This window comes from Poecile atricapillus, chromosome 27 (genome assembly GCF_030490865.1).
Source record: "Poecile atricapillus isolate bPoeAtr1 chromosome 27, bPoeAtr1.hap1, whole genome shotgun sequence".
Classification (NCBI taxonomy): Eukaryota; Metazoa; Chordata; class Aves; order Passeriformes; family Paridae; genus Poecile; species Poecile atricapillus.
In genome coordinates, this window is record NC_081275.1 from 766,915 (window position 1) to 789,274 (window position 22,360).

Below are 22,360 nucleotides of genomic sequence, written 5' to 3' on the forward strand. Positions count from 1 at the left end.
CCTCGCTGCAGCACCGGCGCTCATTTGCATAATGAGGGTTCCCATCAGCCCCTCGGGGGTCCGGGACCCCTTCCCGGGGCATTTTGGGGGAGTTTGAGCCTTTCCCGAGGGTTTGGGGGGGTCTGAGCCCACTCCGAGTCCCGCACTCCCCTCCCATCATCCCCTCCCTCCTCGGGGTGCATCATTCCCCTCTCTTCTTTTTACCCCCCACCCCCAAAAGCCCCCCAAACCCGCAGCCCACCCCCCAAAACCCGCCAGCCGTGACACGGAGGGGACAAAGCGGTTACAAATCCCAGAGCGAGGCTTTATTGGGCCCCGGCGAGGAAGGGACGGGGCGTTTGGGGGCCGGGCGGGGGCTGGGGGTGCAGGACCCCCTCCCCAGCCGCCCCCGGTACCGATCGGACGCTGGGACTCGACACCAAAACACCGACACGGAGAGACACGGAATAATTTAACCCCGCGGGGCAGGACAGGCACCCCCGGGGCGGGGGGCGAGGGTCGGGGATGGGGGGACACGGCCCGAAGCGCTGCACCCCCAACCCCCCCAAGCCAAAGCTGCGTCCGAGCGCGGGGAGAAGAGCAGGAGACCCCCGGGATTCGGGATGGGGAGGGGCTGCGGGAGGGAATGAGACCCCCGAGACCCCCGGGGGAAAGCACGGGGGTCCCGCACCCAGCGCCGGGGGAAGAGGAGGGGGGCGAGCGTGTCCCGGCCTGCGGGGATGTGTCCCCAAGGGCCGGGATGTGTCCCCAAGGGCTGGGATGTGTCCCCAAGGGCTGGGATGTGTCCCCAAGGGCCGGGATGTGTCTCCAGGGGCCGGGATGTGTCCCCAGGGTGGCTGGGGACAAGCACAGGGACGTGGCGAGCGGAGTGTCTGTGCGGGGGGAAGGCACTCGGTGAGCCCAGCAGCACTTCGGGGAGCAGGGGGGGCACATTTAGGGGGTCGCCCCCACAAGCGTGCAAGGCACCAGCGTGCAAGAGCCCCCCGGGCGAGCGGGGAGAGGCTGCGGGAGCCCCCGGGCGAGCGGGGAGGGGCTGCGGGAGCCAAAGCCGGAGGCGGCCGCGTCCGAGGGGACGGGGACAGGGAGAGATGCGCTTGTGCAAAGTCAAAGCCCCCCTGGCAGGGGTCCGGGCGGTGGGACAGGGGGTCAGTAGTACTTGTCCGGCTCCTGCCACTTGGTCACCCAGAGCTTCTTGCGGCGGCGGGGCAGGAGCCCCCCGGGCTGGTAGCGCTGCTCCTGCCGGATCCGCACCGCGTGGTACTTGGGCATGATCCGGTAGTAGCGGGTCCGCTGGAAAAAGTCACACTGCGAGGAGGGGACAGAGAGGACAGCGGGTCAGTGAGGGGCCGCAGAGGGTCGCGGAGAAGGAGAGAGACCCCCGAGGCGGCGAAGAGCAGAGGCAAAAGGGATCAGCGATCCTGGAGCCGCTCGGAGAGACCCCGCCGAGCCCTACGGGGACCCTACGGCACAGAGGAAGAGGAGAGGAGGCTGAAGAGGAGGAAGATGCGGCTGCAGCCCGGCCCCGCGGGGCATTACCAGGCAGGGCCCGGGGGGGCACGGGGGGTGCCCCCCGTTAGTAGTCGTCCGTGAGCCGCTCGGTTTCCGACGGCTGGATCCTCATCTCCGCCTTCTGCCCCTTGGCCTCGTACATGGCCCGGGTGTTGGCCCGCCGGAAGAACCCGCACTGCAGGGAAGGGGACAGGGTCAGGGGACAGGGACAGGGGCTGGGGGGACGGGACAGGGGCTGGGGGGACGGGACAGGGTCAGGGGACAGGGACAGGGGCTGGGGGGACGGGACAGGGGCTGGGGGGACGGGACAGGGTCAGGGGACCGGGATGGGGTCAGGGGGGACGGGACAGGGGCTGGGGACAGGGACAGGGTCAGGGGACAGGGACAGGGGCTGGGGGGGTCCTGGGCACCCCCCGGCAGGTGGGGGGAGCAGGGCAGGGAAATGCCCCACAGGGCATGCCCGGGATGCTGCGGGGTCCTGCAGACCCAGCGAACCCCTCCTGGGTAAAAAGGGGGCTTCAAGAAGCTGGGGGTGTCTCCGGGGGGCTGTGGGGGGCCCCCAGTCCCTGCAGTGCAGCCACAGGGAAGGAGGTCCAGCCCCGCTTTGGCTGCACATCCCAAAACGTTTTGCACCCCACGACACGTCGGGAATGTCCGTGCTCCTCTTCCTCATCCCTCTCCAGCCCCAGATCTTCCTCCCGGAACGGCACCTCCCACCTGGGGGGCACCTGCCACCCTCGGGGGGCTCCTTCCAGCTGGGGGGGGACGATCTTCCAGCTGCTCGCACCCCTCGCCAGGCAGGGAGGAGGCGGCCGCGGCTCACTCGAGCCCCTCGGGTCTCAGCGCGGCTCCTGCGCCCTGGGAAGGGGATTTGGGACCCCCCTCACCTTCCAGAGGAGGAGGATGATGAGCCCCAGCAGCAGCAGCCCGGCTGCCACCGACACCAGCACCAGCCAGAGCGCGATCTCGGCCGGCTGCTCCTCCTGCAGCTCCGAGTCCACGTCCACGGAGAACTGCGGGGGTGGAAGGGCCGCGTTGGGGCGCGGAGCTCCAGCGGCCCCAGTCCCGCCCAGTCTGCCCCAGTAAGGGCTCGGGCGTGGCTCACCCGCACCGTGTGGTTCCTCATGGTGATGGTGGGAACCTGAGAGCGCAGGAACAGCGTGGCCGTGCCCGTCACCTTCACCCGGTCAAAGTCCCGGAACTCCTGGGGACAGCGGGGGACACGGCTGAGGGACAGGGGTGGACAGGGACACACAGGGATGGACAGGGACACACAGGGATGGACAGGGACAGAGGGATGGACAGGGACACAGGGATGGACAGGGACACACAGGGATGGACAGGGACAGAGGGATGGACAGGGACACAGGGATGGACAGGGACACACAGGGATGGACAGGGACACAGGGATGGACAGGGACAGGGGTGGACAGGGACACACAGGGATGGACAGGGACAGGTATGGACAGGGACACAGGGATGGACAGGGACACACAGGGATGGACAGGGACACACAGGGATGGACAGGGACACAGGGATGGACAGGGACACACAGGGATGGACAGGGACACACAGGGATGGACAGGGACACAGGGATGGACAGGGACACAGGGATGGACAGGGACACACAGGGATGGACAGGGACACACAGGGATGGACAGGGACAGGGATGGACAGGGACAGAGGGCTGGACAGGGACACACAGGGATGGACAGGGACAGGGATGGACAGGGACACACAGGGATGGACAGGGACACACAGGGATGGACAGGGACAGGGATGGACAGGGACACACAGGGATGGACAGGGACACAGGGATGGACAGGGACACAGGGATGGACAGGGACACACAGGGATGGACAGGGACACAGGGATGGACAGGGACACACAGGGATGGACAGGGACACAGGGATGGACAGGGACAGGGATGGACAGGGACACACAGGGATGGACAGGGACACAGGGATGGACAGGGACACACAGGGATGGACAGGGACACACAGGGATGGACAGGGACACAGGGATGGACAGGGACACACAGGGATGGACAGGGACACACAGGGATGGACAGGGACAGGGATGGACAGGGACACACAGGGATGGACAGGGACACACAGGGATGGACAGGGACACACAGGGATGGACAGGGACAGGGATGGACAGGGACACAGGGATGATGAGGAGGGACAGGGATGGACAGGGACACACAGGGATGGACAGGGACACACAGGGATGGACAGGGACACACAGGGATGGACAGGGACACAGGGATGGACAGGGACACAGGGGTGGGCAGGGACACACAGGGATGATGGACAGGGACACACAGGGATGGACAGGGACACAGGGATGGACAGGGACACACAGGGATGGACAGGGACACAGGGATGGACAGGGACACACAGGGATGGACAGGGACACACAGGGATGGACAGGGACAGGGATGGACAGGGACACAGGGATGGACAGGGACACAGGGATGGACAGGAACACACAGGGATGGACAGGGACAGGGATGGACAGGGACACAGGGATGGACAGGGACACACAGGGATGGACAGGGACACACAGGGATGGACAGGGACAGGGATGGACAGGGACACACAGGGATGGACAGGGACACACAGGGATGGACAGGGACAGGGATGGACAGGGACACACAGGGATGATGAGGAGGGACAGGGATGGACGGGGACACAGGGATGATGAGGAGGGACACAGGGATGGGACACAGGGATGATGGGCAGGGACACAAAGATGACAACACACGGATGGGAGAGGGGGAGGACATGGACGATGGGGACACACGGATGGAGGGGGACACAGGTGACAGTGGGGACACACAGGGGTGGGTGCCAGCTCCTGAGCTGATCCCTGGCAGACTCGGGGCCCTGTTTAACCCCACGCCAAGGGCTCAGCCAGGACTGACCTCGATGAAGGTGCTGTTCCAGACGCGGGCGCGGAGGCTGAAGCTGGAGGGGAGCTGCGTGTGCAGCAGGGGACACTCGAACCACACGCAGCGCGCGGTGCCCGCCGAGCAGCTCTGGGGGACACGGGGGTCAGGGGAGCCCCAAGCACCACCCTGGTGCCAGGAAACCCCGGGAGGGAAGGAGGCGCTGCTGGAGCCCCCTTTCCCCCCCTGCAGCCCCCACTCACCAGCACCGCCTCGGACCTGGGGCGCCGGCCGGTGGCCAGGGTGACCGGGGGCTCCCCCGGCTCGGGGGGCTCCAGCTCCCGTCTCCGCCGGGATGGAGCCTGGTCCTGCAGGAGCTGAGCGGGGACAGCAGCCCCATCAGAGCCTGCGCTGTGCCGGGGGGCTGGAGGAGCCCCCCCTGGGGCAGGGACACGGCCCTGAGGGGGTGACTCACGGTGAGGTTGAGGGGGTTGATGACCCCCCCGGGGGGGTGGCACGTGTCATTGCCGTTCACCAGGATCTCGGTGGGGTACAGGAGCCATTTGCCATTGGGGATCTCGTGGGGCCACTCAAAGCCCAGCAGGATGGTGCCCAGCGTGCCCAGGGACTCGCCTTTGGTGGTCACCTGTGGGCAGGGCGGGAGGTGGAGGCGGGCGGTCCCAAATCCGCCTCCCTCCCTCCCGCGTTCCCAAATCCGCCTCCCTCCCTCCCGCGTTCCCAAATCCGCCTCTCTCTCCCTCCCTCCCTCCCGCGTTCCCAAATCCGCCTCCCTCGGGCGCTGCCCACGCCCTGCCCACCTGGAAGTCGAAGGTGAGGGGGCTGCCCACGTCCTGCTCCTGTTTCATGGCCGACTCGCCCACCACGGTCCCGCTGAAGTAGGACTGGATGTGGGATGAGGCTCTGGGAACGGGATGGGGGACGGGAACGGCGTGAGGGGCGCAGGGGACACCCCAGCGCTGCCCCATCCCTGGGACACGGAGCTCTGACACAGCCAGACTCGGGTGGGACAATGGGGGGGACACAGAGGGGGTGGAGGGGACACAGAGGGGGCGGAGGGGACACAGAGGGGGTTCAGGTGACACTCACATGCTCAGCGAGGACTGGATGCTGTAATCCACCAGCAGCTTGGCCAGCACGGGCTGCAGATCCTCCTGGGTGCTCTGCCTGCCAGGCACCGGGATGGGCATCCCCTCCATCCCAATGGGAACATCCCTGTCCCCATCCCAACGGGAACATCCCTGTCCCCATCCCAATAGGACCATCTCCCCTATCCCAACAGGACCACCCCCCCATCCCAACAGGACCACCCCCCCATCCCAACAGGACCACCCCTCCATCCCAACAGGACCACCCCCCCATCCCACCCCACACTCACGTGGACAGGTCCAGCCACACCGCGATCTCCCTCGTGTCCAGCATGATCCCGATGGCCTCGAAGGTGATGGTCAGCTCTGCCTGTGGGCAGGGAGCGGCTCAGCCGGGCCCCACCTGCTGAGCCCCCCAGGAAGGGCCGGGGGGCAGCTGGGGGGCCGCTCTCACCCTTTGGTTCCTCTTGAAGGGGTTTCCCAGCTCGCACAGCACCGTCTCCCCGAAGGTGCAGGCTCCGCTCTGGGGGGGGGGGAAGAGGGTCAGGACCACCCTGGCCGAGCCCAGCTGGCCCCCGGTGGGGCTCAGGGGGTCCCCCCGTACCGGGCGGACGGAGGAGGGCAGCAGGCTGGGGGGCACGGTGACGTTGAGCAGCGCCTCGTGGGCGTCCTCGCCGTTCCAGGGCGTGCTGGGCACGTTGGTGATGTTGATGCTCAGGTGCAGCTTCCGCACGTCCCGGCTGTACTGCAGCACCTGGGTCCCGTTCACCCTGCGTGGGGAGAGAGGGGTCAGGCGCTCCTGGGGGACAGGGACACCCTCATGGGGACAGAGACACCCCTGGGGGGACAGGGACACCTCTGGGGGGACAGAGACACCCCTGAGGGGACAGGGACACCCCCACGGGGGACAGAGACACCCCCACGGGGGACAGAGACACCCCTGAGGGGACAGGGACACCCCCACGGGGGACAGAGACACCCCCGGGGGGACAGGGACACCCTCATGGGGACAGAGACACCTCTGAGGGGACAGACACACCCCTGGGGGGACAGGGACACCCTCACAGGGACAGAGACACCCTCATGGGGACAGAGACACCCCTGGGGGGACAGGGACACCTCTGGGGGGACAGAGACACCCCTGGGGGGATAGGGACACCCCCGGGGGGACAGGGACACCCCCACGGGGACAGGGACACCCTCACAAGGACAGAGACACCCCCGGGAGGATAGAGACACCCCCATGGGGGGACAGAGACACCCCTGGGGGGACAGAGACACCCTCATGGGGACAGGGACACCCCCGGGGGACAGGGACACCCTCACGGTGACAGGGACACCCCCAGGGGACCAGGGGACATGCGGGGCCCCGCGGCACCTGGGCAGTGCCTGGTTCTGCTCGGTGACGAAGCTGCTCCGGAGCTGGAGGTTGCTGTAGCACTGGTTGTCAGATCCACATTCCTTCTGGAACTCGATCTGCAGGGACAGGGATGTCCCCTGAGTCCCTGTGACCCCCGGGACACCCCAGCGTGTCCCCCCATGTCCCCCCACGGGGCACACCTTGGTCTCGTTCTCGTGGGACTGGTCCTGGTTGAGGACGGGGAAGGCGTCCAGGGAGTGGGGGCCCAGCTGGAACGTTCTGGGCCTCTCCAGCAGTGAGTAGTTCATGGAGAGCACGATGGGGTGCAGCTTGTCCCGGACATTGTCCTGCGGGGGGGTGGGAATCACACAGAGATCCCTCCCTGGGACCCCAAACTCAGCCCCAGCCACAACTGGGGGGCTGCTGCCAGCCCAGGGAGAGAGCCCAGGGACTCGGCACAGGGATGGAGGGACAGATGGATGGATGGATGGATGGATGGATGATGGATGGATGGATGATGGATGGATGGATGGATGGATGATGGATGGATGGATGGATGGATGATGGATGGATGGATGGATGGATGATGGATGGATGATGGATGGATGGATGGATGGATGGATGGATGATGGATGATGGACAGGGATGGATGGATGATGGATGGATGGATGATGGATGGATGGATGGATGGACGGATGATGGATGGATGGATGGATGGATGGATGGATGGATGGATGATGGATGGATGATGGATGGATGGATGGATGGATGGATGGATGATGGATGGATGATGGATGATGGATGGACAGATGGATGATGGATGGATGGATGGATGGATGGATGGATGGATGGATGGATGATGGATGGATGGATGGATGGATGGATGGATGGATGGATGATGGATGGATGGATGGATGGATGGATGGATGGATGATGGATGATGGATGATGGATGGATGGATGGATGGATGATGGATGGATGGATGGATGGATGGATGATGGATGGATGATGGATGGATGATGGATGATGGATGGATGGATGGATGGATGATGGATGATGGATGGATGGATGATGGATGGATGGATGGATGGATGGATGGATGGATGGATGGATGGATGATGGATGGATGGATGGATGATGGATGGATGATGGATGGATGGATGGATGATGGATGAGGGATGGATGGATGATGGATGGATGGATGGATGGATGGATGATGGATGGATGGATGATGGATGGATGATGGATGGATGGATGATGGATGGATGGATGGATGGATGGATGGATGGATGGATGATGGATGGATGGATGATGGATGATGGATGGATGATGGATGGATGGATGGATGGATGGATGATGGATGGATGGATGGATGGATGGATGATGGATGGATGGATGATGGATGATGGATGATGGATGGATGGATGGATGGATGATGGATGGATGATGGATGGATGGATGGATGGATGATGGATGGATGATGGATGGATGGATGATGGATGATGGATGATGGATGGATGATGGATGATGGATGGATGATGGATGGATGGATGGATGGATGGATGGATGGATGGATGGATGGATGGATGGACAGATGGATGGATGGACAGATGGATGGAAGGATGGATGGATGGATGGATGGATGGATGGACAGATGGACAGATGGATGGATGGAAGGAAGGACAGATGGACAGATGGATGGATGGAAGGAAGGACAGACGCTCACCAGCAGCAGCAGCTCCTGGGACTGGCAGCGGGTGTCGGGCATGGAGAAGTCCCCGGTGTAGGTGGCAGATTGGGACCCCGAGAACCTGACCCTGGGCGGGTGCCGGTCCTTGTCGGCCTCCAGTGTGTACTGCAGGGCTGGGGGACAGCACGAGTCGTCCAACGCCCCCCACAGCATCCCCAAGCGTCCCCCCCCAGCTCCCCCCACTCACTGATCCTCTCCTTGTAGTTGGGGTCCCCCGCGCTCTGGTTGTAGGAGAAGCACAGGGTCACCGTCATGCTGGGGGGACAAAGGGACCGTGAGCCGAGCCAGGGGTGCCAGCGGCAGCCACGGGGACACCGGGGACTCACCAGGACTTGGGTGTGCACTGGGCAGGGTCCACCTTGCCGGGGGTCACCGTGAAGGTCTTGTCCAGGATGTTGATCACGGGACGGGCTCTGGGCAGGGATTGGGCTTGGCTGAGCCCCCTCTGCTCTGTGCCCAGCCCAGGGGTGGCAGGGGGGGCAGGACACCTGTCCCCTGTCCCCTGTCCCCTGTCCCCGTTCCTGTACCTGAGCAGGACGATTCGCTCGCTCAGGCTGCCCACCAGCAGATCCGGGTAGGAATTCCCGTCCATGTCCAGCCCCCCGCTCAGGGAGTACCCAAAGGTTTTTATTGTGGTGGGGCCCAGCTCTGACCCGCTGATCACCTGGATTTGGGGGCAGGGGGGGTCTCAGTGCTCATCACCCCAGGGATGGACCCCCTGCACCCCACCCTGGAGCTGGATCCAGGGAGGGACCCAGGGAGGGATCCAGGGAAGGATCCAGGGAGGGATCCAGGGAGGGATCCAGGGAGGGATCCAGGGAGGGACCCAGGGAGGGATCCAGGGAAGGATCCAGGGAGGGATCCAGGGAGGGACCCAGGGAGGGATCCAGGGAGGGATCCAGGGAGGGACCCAGGGAGGGATCCAGGGAGGGACCCAGGGAGAGATCCCGGCCCCGCCCGGCTCAGGGCTCCCGGGGCCGTCACCTGCCGGGGTCGGTCCCGCAGCCCCTCAGCGCTGCTGTGGTAGATGTAGACCTTGCCAGGCCCCTCGAAAGGAGCCCCCACGGCGATATCTGGGGGGACAAGAGCAGGGTCAGCCCCCCACGAGGCTCCCCAAAAAGCGGCTCCCCACGAAGGCGTCCCCGGCCGCTCACCCTGGAACCCGTCCTGGTTGATGTCCCCGATGCTGGCCAGGGCAAAGCCGAACCCGGAGTAGCTGGGGCCGGTCAGGACCAGGCTGGGGAGCTGCTGGAAGCCCCCGGCCTCGTTCATGTACACGAACACCGCGCCCCCCACCTCCTGTTTCCGCTCGAAGTAGTAGGGGGCCCCCACCACCAGGTCCTGCCACCTGCGGGGACAGCGACGTGCTCGGGGCTGGGGCTGGGGCTGAGCCCCCACCCCACACGCCTCAAGCGGTGGGGACCCCCCCAGAGCTGTGAAAATGCAACTCCCCCCCAAAAACCTCCTCAGCCCAGAGCTGGGACCCACAGGGAACCCCCGGGAGCTGCGGGTGAGACCCCCACCCCTGGGAACTGTGGGGTGTCCCAGGTGAGACCCCCACCCCCGGGAGCTGCGGGATGTCCCAGGTGAGACCCCCACCCCTGGGAACTGCGGGATGTCCCGGGTGAGACCCCCACCCCCGGGAATTGCGGGATGTCCCGGGTGAGACCCCCACCCCTGGGAACTGTGGGGTGTCCCTGGTGAGACCCCCACCCCCGGGAGCTGCGGGATGTCCCGGGTGAGACCCCCACCCCCGGGAGCTGCGGGTGAGACCCCCACCCCCGGGAATTGCGGGATGTCCCAGGTGAGACCCCCACCCCCGGGAATTCACCGATCCCAGCCCAGGTGAGGAAGCCCCAGGTGCGCCCCCCGCCCCACAGAAGCCCCGTTCGAGCTGGGGGTCGCAGCCGGGGGGGGGTCTCGGCCCCTCACCCATCGTTGTTCAGGTCGGCCAGGGCGAGGGCGCTGCCGAAGTAGGAGCCGACCTGGGGCCCGGGGAGCAGCAGGCTCCGGTTGAGCGCCTGCCGGGCCCCGCGGCTCAGCAGCAGCACGGCCCCCGTGTGCCGGTACCGGGGCGCGCCCGTCACCAGCGTCACCGCGTCCTGCTGCAGCACCGCGCTGCCCACCTCGGCCGTGTACCCTGCGGGACCCCCGAGATCCCCTCAGATCCCCCCGAGCCCCTCCAGCCCCCGGGGGATCTGGGGGGGAGCGCTGGGAACCGCTCACAGCATCCCTAAGTGTCCCTAAGTGTCCCTAAGTGTCCCTAAGTGTTCCCAAGTGTCTCCCGCGCCTTTAACATCCACGCCCCAAACCCACAACGCCCAAAGCTCCTCCTCACCCCAAACCACCACCCCAATCTCCCTCCATGCCCCTGAACCATACCCCAATGTCACCCCCAATGTCACTCCCAATGTCACCCCCAATATCACCCCCCATGTCACCATTGTCCCCCCACTCTCACCATCCTCGCGGGGGTCTTCCAGCCTCCCTGAGCACCCCTTTAACACCCCCCCCCTAAATCCGTCCCCTCCAAACCTCCCCACCCCAAACCCCCCCTCGCTGCCGCCCCCCACCTATGTAGGTGTTGCCGTTCCTCTTGTTGGGGTAGGAGAAGTCGTGCAGGTCCCACATCTCCCTCTGGAGCATGTAATCGGTGCCTGCAGTGGGGCGGGGGGTCAGCCCCACAGCGGGGTGGGGGTCCCGCGGGGGCCCAGACACCCCGGGCAAGGAGGACCCCCGGGAAAAGGGGTGCCCAGAGCGGTGACCCCGGGCTGGGGGGGCCCCCCGGGACCCTCACCCTGCCAGTTGTAGGCGCCGGGCGCCCCAAAGTAGATGATGTTGGCGCTGAAGCCGGCGCTGGTGCCCATCTGGCACATGCCGGTCTCGTCGGTGTCGGTGTTGGCGTTGCACATCTCGTTGTGGTACGTCTGCCACTCGTCCCCCAGGTCCAGGCGCAGGTCATTGCCCCGCACGTAGCACCGGCCCACCATGCGCCGCTGAGCCTCGGCTCCCGACCACAGCACACGCGTGTAGCGGTGGGCACAGGCCTGGGGACACGGACAGGGACAGGGACAGGGACAGGGGACAGGGGACAGCTCAGGGACTGACCACAGCACACGCGTGTAGCGGTGGGCACAGGCCTGGGGACACGGACAGGGACAGGGGACAGGGGACAGGGACAGGGGACAGGGGACAGCTCAGGGACTGACCACAGCACACGCGTGTAGCGGTGGGCACAGGCCTGGGGACACGGACAGGGACAGGGGACAGGGGACAGGGACAGGGGACAGGGGACAGCTCAGGGACTGACCACAGCACACGCGTGTAGCGGTGGGCACAGGCCTGGGGACACGGACAGGGACAGGGGACAGGGGACAGGGACAGGGGACAGGGGACAGCTCAGGGACTGACCACAGCACACGCGTGTAGCGGTGGGCACAGGCCTGGGGACAGGGACAGGGACAGGGACAGGGGACAGGGACAGCTCAGGGACAGCTCAGGGACTGACCACAGCACACGCGTGTAGCGGTGGGCACAGGCCTGGGGACAGGGACAGGGACAGGGGACAGGGGACAGGGACAGGGGACAGCTCAGGGACTGACCACAGCACACGCGTGTAGCGGTGGGCACAGGCCTGGGGACAGGGACAGGGGACAGGGGACAGCTCAGGGACTGACCACAGCACACGCGTGTAGCGGTGGGCACAGGCCTGGGGACAGGGACAGGGACAGGGACAGGGGACAGGGACAGCTCAGGGACGGTACAGGGACAGGGGACAGGGACAGGGACAGGGGACAGGGACAGCTCAGGGACAGCTCAGGGACAGCCCAGGGACAGCTCAGGGACAGGGGACACCCCAAAGGTGGGGGGACATCCCAAGGGGGTGTGTGTGCAAAGAGCCGGGATCCAGGTGTGTAAGGATCCAGGATCCAGGTGTGTAAGGAGCCAGGATCCAGGTGTGTAAGGATCCAGGATCCAGGTGTGTAAGGAGCCAGGATCCAGGTGTGTAAGGAGCTGGGATCCAGGTGTGTAAGGATCCAGGATCCAGGTGTGTAAGGATCCAGAATCCAGGTGTGTAAGGATCCAGAATCCAGGTGTGTAAGGAGCTGGGATCCAGGTGTGTAAGGATCCAGGATCCAGGTGTGTTAGGATCCAGGATCCAGGTGTGTAAGGAGCTGGAATCCAGGGGTGTAAGGAGCTGGGATCCAGGTGTGTTAGGATCCAGGATCCAGGTGTGTAAGGAGCTGGGATCCAGGTGTGTTAGGATCCAGGATCCAGGTGTGTAAGGATCCAGAATCCAGGTGTGTAAGGAGCCAGGATCCAGGTGTGTAAGGAGCTGGAATCCAGGTGTGTAAGGAGCTGGGATCCAGGTGTGTAAGGATCCAGGATCCAGGTGTGTGAGGATCTGGGATCCAGGTGTGTTAGGATCCAGGATCCAGGTGTGTAAGGATCCAGGATCCAGGTGTGTAAGGAGCTGGGATCCAGGTGTGTAAGGATCCAGGATCCAGGTGTGTGAGGATCTGGGATCCAGGTGTGTTAGGATCCAGGATCCAGGTGTGTAAGGATCCAGGATCCAGGTGTGTAAGGATCCAGAATCCAGGTGTGTAAGGATCCAGGATCCAGGTGTGTTAGGATCCAGGATCCAGGTGTGTAAGGATCCAGGATCCAGGTGTGCAAAGCCCCGCAGTGCCCCCAAACTCACCAGAACCCTCCCCGGTGGCTGCCGCTGGCTGGCCACTGTCACCCCCAGCCACATGTCCTCAATGATTGCCTTGTCCGGCTCATCTGCAGGGGAAGAACCGGCCTCAGAGGGGGTCCCCACTCCTGGGGGGGTTTTGGGGTGTTCCCACCCCCCGGGGGGGGTCACCCACCCTTGAGCTCGATGGCCAGGCGCTGGCAGTCGCGGGTGGTGGCACTCAGGGGACAGGCGTACACGGCGCCCGTCCGTGTCCCGTTCACCGGCTCCGCGTCCTGGGGGGCCCCCACCAGCAGCCTGGGGGGCAGAAACGGGGGAGGGGCGTGGGGTGATCGGGGGGGGCAGGTCCAGCCCCCCAAACCCCTCCAACTCAATCTGGGGTGCGGAGCCAGGCAGGTGCCCTGGGGAGGGGACGCTTGGGGGACACCAGAGCTGCTTCCCCAGAGTTTGTCACACCCTGACACCCCCAAACAAGGGGTCAGCCCCAGCTCCAGAGCTGGAAGGGGACACAGGGACCCCGAACGGGGTCAGGGACAGACTGACAGATTCACTCCATCCCAGACTCCATCCCAGCCCCCAGCCCCGTGCATGTGTGGGGTGGGAAGCGGGGTCACAGTGACCCTCCAAACCTCGCTGTGCTGGCAAGGAGAAGAAGAGGGAGGGGCTGCTCAGCACCCCCAGCCCAGCCCCGGGGCCCCCCATCTGTGTAAACACCCCCGGCCCTTCCCGGCCAACCTTTGATCCGCAGCCCCGGCACAGCTGCGGCGTGTCCGGCAGACAGGGCCGAGCTCCCGCGCCAGGGAACGCCGGGACAGGGACAGAACCCCCTGAGAGCGGGGAGGGGAGCTGGGACGGACACCCCTCATCCCAGAAAAACACCCCTCATCCCGGAAAAACAGCCCTCATCCCGGAAAAACACCCCTCATCCTGGAAAAACACCCCTCATCCCGGAAAAACACCCCTCATCCGGGACAGACACCCCTCATCCCGGAAAAACACCCCTCATCCCGGAAAAACACCCCTCATCCTGGAAAAACACCCCTCATCCAGGACAGACATCCCGGACAGACATCCCGGACAGACATCCCAGGCTGTCCCAGGACAGGCAGCAGCTCCCGAGGGTGATTCCCCCAGGCAGGGCAGGGATGGCCCGGCTGAGTCCCAGCACTGCCGTGGGGGGACAGTGACATTCCAGGCTGGATGTGCCCCCCAGCCCCTCCGGGTGATGCTGCAGGGACCCCCCCGCCCCGAGGGAAGATGCCAGGGACCCCAAGCAAGGCTCCGTGGCCCTGGCATGGGGAGCTGGCATGGCCGGAGGGCTCCGGAAGGGCCAGGCTTTCCGCCGGGAAGTCCTTGGGGACCGCGGGGACAATGGCGTGGAGGTGGCCGGGCTGGGGGAGGAAGCGCTTCCCTCTGGCAGGGGGGACACGGGAGGGACACGGCACCCAGGACATGGGGGGGACACGGGGGGGACACGGGAGGGACACGGCACCCAGGACACGGCACCGAGGACACGGCACCCAGGACACGGCACTCAGGACACGGCACCCAGGACACGGGGGGGACACGGGAGGGACACGGGAGGGACACGGCACCCAGGGCATGGCTCCCAGGACACAGAACCCAGGACACAGAGGGGACACAGCTCCCCGGACACGGCTCCCCGAACACGGCTCCCAGGACACGGAGGGGACACGGGAGGGACACGGCTCCCCGGACATGGAGGGGACACGGGAGGGACACAGCTCCCAGGACACAGAGGGGACACAGCTCCCCGGACACGGCTCCCAGGACACAGAGGGGACAAGGCTCCCCGGACATGGAGGGGACACGGGAGGGACACAGCTCCCAGGACACAGAGGGGACACGGGAGGGACACAGCTCCCCGGACATGGGGGGGACACGGGAGGGACACGGCTCCCCGGACATGGAGGGGACACGGGAGGGACACGGCTCCCCGGACACGGGGGGGACACGGCTCCCCGGACACAGCTCCCCGGACACAGAGGGGACACGGCTCCCCGGACACGGCTCCCAGGGCTATCACGGATCCCCGGTGTACCGAGCTGAGCAGTCCCCAGCCGGGCAGAGCCCCGCTGTGCCCCGGGCAGCTCCGGCGGGCAGGGAGTGCCGGGAAGCTGAGCAATGCGGGCCCGGCAGCGCGGGCACGTCCGGGCGGGCCGGGCGCTGACTCAAAGCCCAGGCACAGGAGGAATGCGGGGCCCCGGGCAGCCCCCGCCCCGGCACGCCGGGACCCCCCCGGGGCGGCTGAGTCAGCCCGGGGCTGCAGGTGAGGGGGGGCTGGCAGCGCTCACCCCAAAGGGGGGCTCCGGGGGGCTGCTCCCCCCAGGAATGCCAGGATGGGGGTGCCGGAAAGCGGGAGCCGCCGGGAAGGGAAGGGAACGAGGCGGGTGATGCCTCCCGGCTTCTGCCAGCTCGGCACAAAGGAATCTGGGGGGGGGCACAGGGGGGCACCGCTGTCCCCCCTCACCTGGGGGGGAAGTGACTCAGGGCAGCTGCTGTGACTCAGAGCTGGGGGGGTCCTGCCCCCACACCCCGAACCCCACCGGACCTGCAGCCCCCGGGGTGTCCCCCGGCTCCCCCGGTGGTCCCGCGGGTCCCGGGGGGCGGGAGCCCACCCAAGCCAAGCAGCTCCGGCATCCCGCTGCCTGCAGCCAAGATTCCCGGCACGGCAGCCCACCCGCAGCTCCTGGGAAAAGGGGGAGAGCGGGACGCGGGTCCCGGCAGAGCAGGGGGGACACCGGGGGCGTCCCCGAGCCGGGGTGAGCCAAGGGGCTCCCGGCTTCCCGAGGATCCGGGGAAGCGGGGTCGGGATTTGGGGGGCTCCTGGACCGGTTTGTGGCGCTGGTGGCACTGGGCTGGGGGGCCGGGGGGGCTGGGATCGTGCTGGAGATGGTCAAAGAGCGGCACGAGGGGGAGGCCGGGAAGGGAGGGAAGCAGGAATGTGAGGCCGTGCTCCGTCCTAATCCGCCCTGGCAAACGGGGGGGGCTGGATGGGAGCGGGGGGGGCTGAGCTGGGAGCGGGGGCCGTGGGAGGCTGCGGGCACCAGGACCCCAAACTGTGCCCCCCACCGGGGTGGGAGAGGCGAGGATGGCGCAGAATCCCGGCCGGACACCTCAGCAAGGGGGGTTGTGCACCCCCCCAGAGCCCCCAGCCCCAGAGCCCCCTCCCCAGGGAGCAGCTGGGCAGCGAGGGGAGCTCCTCATCCATCTCCCACCACGCTCCAGAGGTGACGGAGCCGGGAGGAGCAGGCGGGGGCTGGGGGGTGCTCCGGCAGCCCCCCCAGTTTCTCCCCAGGGCCGCTGTGTTTGCCACGGGGGTCCCTGAGCAGGAAAATCCAGCGGAGCCTCTCTGGGGAGGAGGCGGGAGAGGGAGCGACGGCTCCTGGAGGGATGGATGATGGATGGATGGATGGATGGATGGATGGATGGATGGATGGATGGATGGATGGATGGACGGACAGACGGACGGACGGCCCCACATCCGTCCCCCTCCTCCTGCCGAGCAGCCGCAGGACCCCGGCGGATTCGGGCCAAGGCAGGGGGAGCTCAGCCAGCTCCAGCGATCTGCGAAAGCCCAGCCGGGGGGAGGGAAAGCCGGGAACGCCGCCAGGAGAGAACGCCGCTCTCCTCAGCAGCCAGCTGGAATCAGAGAGACCCCCGAGCCCCGGGCACAGCCCCAATTCCTACAGGGCTGCAGATGTGGGTGCTGCCTCCCCCCGCCTGCAGATTTTAGGCGGAGGGGGGTCGGTCTTCAGCCTTCCTGGACCGGAGCTGCCGTGCCTCAGTTTCCCCAGGTCACCCAGGGACCTCCACACCCCCTTGGGCCGGGGTCACCGGCTCCAAAGCGGCCCCCGGCGGGAGCGGCCGGAGCGGGCGGCCCGAGGAGCTCCCTAATCTGGGGAGGGCTGATAAGAACCCCGCTCCCAGCCCGCGCTCACCTGGCCGGGGAGGAGCGAGCAAACAAAACCTTCCCCTGGGCTCGGCTCCGCGGGGAGCGCAAACCCCGCCGAACGGGGGGGCTCCGGCATCGCCCCGTGCCCGCCTGGCCCCCGCCGGGAGTGCGGGAATGCCGCGGCTCCCCCCGAGCATCCCTCCGCTGCCAGCAGCCAGGGCAGGAGCCAGCCCCCCAAAAACGCACGGGACGCCCCCTCCCCCGCGGCAGGTCGGGCAGGAAGTGTCCCTTTCCTGTCCCCACCCTGCACCTGTGAGCGGAGGGCACCGGAGCCTCCATCCGGCACCGGGGCGCGGCTGCGACCCCCGGGGGGGTCCGGGGGCCCCCCTGCACCGGCCCCGACACCCCAAACTGGGGCCACCCCCCAGGGACGGAGAGACCCCCGCGCTGTTCCGGGTCCCCGCCACGGGGACGGGCAGCGGCGGCTCCCGGGGAGCGGGACGCCAATTCCCGGGGGGGTTCTGGCTCCGGAGCCTCTCCCCCGCAGCCGGTGGAGCCTCCGCGCCCCGTGGGGATCACGCTGGGACACGCCGGGACACGCGGCGCAGGTGGGGGGGTGGCGGGTCCTTGTCACGGCCCCCCAGGATCCCCCCACGGAAGGCACGAACCGATCGGTGCCGGTGCCCCCGCCCGGGACCCCCGGCAGCCGCTGCGATGCCCCCGGAGCGGGCAGGACCCGGCCGTGGCTGGGGGTCCCCGTGTCCCCGAGGGCGGGGGGGGTCCCCGCACCCCCCGAGCTGCTCCGCAGGGAACGGCCCCGCTCCCTCCTGCACCGGAGCGACAACAACTCCCCGTCCCACGGCGGGGCCGAAATGCATCCCTGGAATGCGGAGCGGCACATGCCCGCAGCCGGCAGCTGCTGCCAGGCCCCCCCGGGAAAAACGGGATCCCCGGGGGGCTCCCGAGGACCCCCCCGAGCCGGGAGAGCCGCGGGAAGGTGATCCAGCAAAAACCTTTGCCCTTGAGGGGGACAAACCCGGCCCGGCCCCTGCGGCGGAGCTTTCTCCAGGCACGGACGGGAATTCCCAGCCCGGAGGGATCGGGGACGGGGATCGGGGATCGGGATCGGGGATCGGGGGGGCCCGGTGGAGCGGGGGGACAGCGGGGGACAGCGGGGGACAGCGGTAGGCTGGCACGGGGACTGCTCCGGCTGAGAAGGGGTTTTTGTTGGGGCCGTGCAGGAAGCAGAACCCGACAGGTTCCCGGGCACGGGGCCGCGGCGGGACCGGGGGGCACGGGGGGCACGGGGGGCCGGCACCGGCCGGGACCGCTCCGCTGGGGAGGGATCCCCGCTCCCGGAACCCACCGGGGGAAACACGGGGTGTCCCCCAGAGCCCCCCCAGAGCCCCCCAGTGTCACTGGGATCCCGCTGTGGGAATGAGGGGAGTCAGGGAGGGACCCCCAGCAATGGGACCCCCGCCAACACCGCGGTGCGGAAAAGAAGGGGAGACCCCCCCGAGGACCGATCGCGGAGCCGGACCCCCCCTCAGGGCCACGAGGGACCCCCCGCGCCCACCCCAGCACCCGGACCCCCCCTCCAGGTGCGCCCCCGCCCCCACAGGAGCGGCGCGGGCTCGGGACCTTTGCCCTGACACAGAACAGGGACCCCCCGAGGGACCCCAACATCCACCGGGGACCCTCCGCCCCTCCCCGCTCCACGGGGACCCCACCCCACGTGGGACCCCTATCCCACGGGGGGCGCTCCCCGCTCTGCCCCGCCCCACGGGGGATCCGCACCCCACGGGGGACCCCGCCACACTTCACGGGGACACCCCCGCTCCAGGTAAAGCGCTGTCTCACTCTCCTCCGCCTCACGGGGGTCCCAACCACCGGGGACCCCCCGATCCTCCCGGGGACCCTCCGCACCCCCACCGGGGACCCCTCCCCATTCTTCCCCATCCCAACCCCCACCCACAGGTGACCCTGCCCTCGCTGTCCCGCATCGCACGGGGACCGCAGCCACGGCTCCCCCCGCGCCGCACGGGGCTCGCCCCGCGCTCCCCTCCGCACTCACAGGCTCCGCTCCCGCCGCTCGGTCTCCCGGTGCAGCGCTACCGAGAAACCGAACAAGGCTCGGCCGGGGCCCTCCTTGAGCACGGGGAAGGTGCGGTCCAGGTTGAAGGCGGCGGCGGCTCCGAGCAGCACCGGGCCGAGCCCCAGCAGCAGCCCCGGCAGGGGCGGCGGCAGCAGCCGGCGGCGCCGCGCCATGTCCCGCACCGGCCGCCGTACCCGCCCTGCCGCCCCACCGGGACCGGTGCGCGCGGGGGGCGGGGCCGGGCGCGGCGGGGGGCGGGGCCTCGGCGCTTCCGGACACGCCCCTTAAAGGGGCCGCGCGGCTCAATACGCGCCCCAGGTACCGCGTGGGGAGGTGTGAGGGGCGAGGGGGGCGGGCGCACCTGGGACAGCGCGTCCGTGTCCACCGGCAGCTCCCACGGGGGGATCCCGAGCCCTCTGACCCCGCCCCCTCTGACCCCACCCCACCTGACCCCGCCCTCTCTGACCCCGCCCTCTCTGACCCCGCCCCCTGTGAGACCCCTCCCTGTGCCCCCCACCCCACAGTCCCCCCGCGGGACAATTCCCCCTGTTCTTCCCGCCCTAATCCCTCCGTACCTGGCACCTCTTTGGGATGAGACCCCCCCATGGGATGTCCCCCGCCCCCCCCCAGTGACAAGAGGCCACATCGGGACCCCGAGAGCGACCCCGGGGCGGGGTCGTGCAGGGACCCGGCCGTGGGGACGCGACCGCAGCTGTCCCGCCGGGCTGTCCCCGTCCCGACCCCGGCAAATGTCACCGGGAGCCACCGCACCGCTCCCACCGTGCCAGGAAATCCGGGGCTGGGGGGCTGCAGGATGTCCGGTGTCCCCCGCCCGATGTCCCCGTGCCCCTGTGCCGTGTCACTGGAAAGAGTGACGGCAGCAGGGACACCGCGGGCAGCGCCTGGCACGGGGACCTCCTTGTCCCCTGTCCCCATCCCCTGTCCCCGTCCCCTGTCCCCGTCCCCTGTCCCCACGCCCCGGACCCGCCCCTCGTGCCCCGGTGACATCAGTGACGTCACCCCCGCGGTGTCATTGCCCCCGAAGGCCACGAGGTGACGCCATTGACCCGAAGATGCTCCGGGGGGGGTTGGGGGGGATCGGGGACCCCCCCAGCCCCATCCCCCCCGGCTGTGGCAGGGCTGGGGACACACGCGGGGACTCCCGGGGACACTGCCGGGCTCCGGGACCCCCCCAGTCTGGGGGTGACGCGGGGAGACCCTCCGGCCTTTTTGGGGGACATGGGGAAGAAACCCCTCAGCCTTGGGGGGGTCACGGGGGACACCCCACAACCCACTCGGGGGGTGCTAACCGGAGCCTGTGCTCAGCCCTGCCCCTGGACCCCCCTTCTGTCCCCCGCGCTGCCCCCGCAGCCCCTCCCCAGTCCCGGATTTGGGGTTCCACAGCTCTCAGCCCCAGAGCTCCCAGTCCCAGACTGGTTGGGGACTGGCCGGACCCGCTCCCGCTCCAGCCCCGCTCCCCCGCTGCCCTCCCCGGCCTCCAGCCCCACAACCGGCTTTTCCTGCCGCAGCTGCCGCTCCCGGCGGGGCCAGCCCTGGCGACAGCGCGGCTGGGGACCTGGCGTGTCCCAGCGGCTCCTGGGGACCCTCCCAGGGAACCCCGGCTCGGCTCCCAGGGCTGGGCTGGTCCCCGACACTTCTGTCCCCTCGGAATGAATTCCTCCAACTCCCGGCTACAATTCCCACGTGGGAAGTGAGGCCGTTCGGCTTGGCCTCCTGCAGAGCCTCCTGCTTCCCTCGGGGGTTCGTCTCTGTTCTGCTTATCTCTTTCTATTATTTCCATTTCTTTCTACTTGTGTCATTTCTATTTCTGTTTGTCCTTTTCCTGTTCTTGCTCTTATTCCTACTCTTATTTATTCCTATTCCTACTTCTAACCCTATTCCTGCTCAGATTCCTGTTCTTCTTAGGCATTCTTATTCCTCTTCCTATGCATTCCTATTCCTATTCCTATTCCTATTCCTATTCCTATTCCTATTCCTATTCCTATTCCTATTCCTATTCCTATTCCTATTCCTATTCCTATTCCTATTCCTATTCCTATCCCTATTCCTATCCCTGTTCCGGTTCCCGTTCCGGCTCCTTTCCCAATCTCCATTTTTCTCCCTCTTTCCCCGTCGGTGCCGGCGGTGCCGGGACTCGAACCCGCGTTCCCGGCGGTGCCGGCGGTGCCGGGACTCAAACCCGCGTTCCCGGAGGTGCCGGCGGTACCGGGATTCGAACCCGCGTTCCCGGCGGTGCCGGCGGTGCCGGGACTCGAACCCGCGTTCCCGGAGGTGCCGGCGGTACCGGGACTCGAACCCGCGTTCCCGGCGGTGCCGGAGGTGCCGGGACTCGAACCCGCAGCCCCGGGGCGCGGCGCAGTTCCCGCCGTGGCCGCCAAACGGAGCCGTTACCCCGCGCTGCGGAACGGGCGGGGGGACCGGGGGGACACCGCGGGGGGACACAGGGGACAGGAGGGGACACACAGGGGACACACAGGGGACACACAGGGGACACACAGGGGACAGGAGGGGACAGCCCCGCCCGGGTGACGGGCCCAGCCCCCTGCCAGCCCCCCGGTTCCTGCCAGCAGAAGCAGAGACCACCCCCCCAAAAAACGCCCCCCCTTGCAAAGCGCCCCCTCCCCTGGTGCTGGGGGGGTGGGGACAGCCCTGCGGGTGGCAGGAGGGGACCAGGACTGGCCCGGGTCCCCCGGCTGGGCCACGCTGCTGCGGGTCCTTGGGGCAGCTGAGAGGTCACGGCCCTGAGGGGGGTGGGAGAGGGGCGCAGACCCCCGGGGGGTGTCTCCCCCAAAATCAGGGCTTGTCACTGCCCCGAGGTGACACGGGGGGAGCGTGGCAGGGTTGGGGGTACTGAGGATCCTCGGGGGGGCTTTACCCGGGGGGTGGTGTTGGACTGGGGGGCGCTGCTGGGAGAAGACAGAGCGGGGGGGAAGTGAGGGGGGGCCATAAACAAACCCCTAAAGCCCCCCAGCCCCAAGCACGGATCCATCCCAGTCCCAAACCCCACCCCCCCT

The 22,360-nt window shown here is 67.5% G+C and overlaps 1 protein-coding gene across 3 annotated transcripts; it reads right to left on the reverse strand.

Annotated features, from left to right (window-relative positions):
• Positions 1 to 296: 296 nt before the first annotated feature.
• Positions 297 to 19,574, reverse strand: ITGA3 (integrin subunit alpha 3). 3 transcript variants are annotated; one of them, XM_058857708.1, is made up of 26 exons: positions 19,305 to 19,574; positions 13,490 to 13,611; positions 13,321 to 13,403; positions 11,416 to 11,665; positions 11,192 to 11,275; positions 10,551 to 10,758; positions 9,773 to 9,966; positions 9,603 to 9,691; positions 9,146 to 9,282; positions 8,945 to 9,031; positions 8,806 to 8,873; positions 8,595 to 8,731; positions 7,069 to 7,215; positions 6,887 to 6,984; positions 6,113 to 6,278; positions 5,963 to 6,031; positions 5,799 to 5,878; positions 5,510 to 5,587; positions 5,221 to 5,323; positions 4,878 to 5,048; positions 4,666 to 4,779; positions 4,439 to 4,552; positions 2,615 to 2,713; positions 2,397 to 2,522; positions 1,537 to 1,684; positions 1,181 to 1,305 (listed from the first exon to the last, which is right to left on the reverse strand). In XM_058857708.1, the coding sequence occupies exons 1-25, from the start codon at positions 19,496 to 19,498 to the stop codon at positions 1,574 to 1,576; spliced, it is 3,129 nt and encodes a 1,042-aa protein (XP_058713691.1). In that variant the 5' UTR covers positions 19,499 to 19,574; the 3' UTR covers positions 1,181 to 1,305; positions 1,537 to 1,573. The 3 variants fall into 3 exon arrangements, with proteins under 3 accessions (XP_058713690.1, XP_058713692.1, XP_058713691.1); XM_058857707.1 differs by lacking the exon at positions 1,537 to 1,684 and having other exon boundaries at positions 297 to 1,305; XM_058857709.1 differs by lacking the exons at positions 1,537 to 1,684; positions 19,305 to 19,574 and adding an exon at positions 14,050 to 14,337 and having other exon boundaries at positions 297 to 1,305.
• Positions 19,575 to 22,360: the final 2,786 nt, after the last annotated feature.

What these genes read in the sequence shown, in the direction of transcription:
- ITGA3 (XM_058857707.1), bottom strand. Translation starts at nt 19,498, where the DNA reads ATGGCGCGGCGCCGCCGGCTGCTGCCGCCGCCCCTGCCGGGGCTGCTG. An exon ending in CCCAGGAGCTGCTGCTGCTG is followed by an intron (nt 7,216 to 8,594) that starts GTGAGCGTCTGT and finishes ACCCCCCCGCAG; the next exon opens with GACAATGTCCGGGACAAGCT. An exon ending in TGCCCTCCTCCGTCCGCCCG is followed by an intron (nt 6,032 to 6,112) that starts GTACGGGGGGAC and finishes CCCCCCCCCCAG; the next exon opens with AGCGGAGCCTGCACCTTCGG.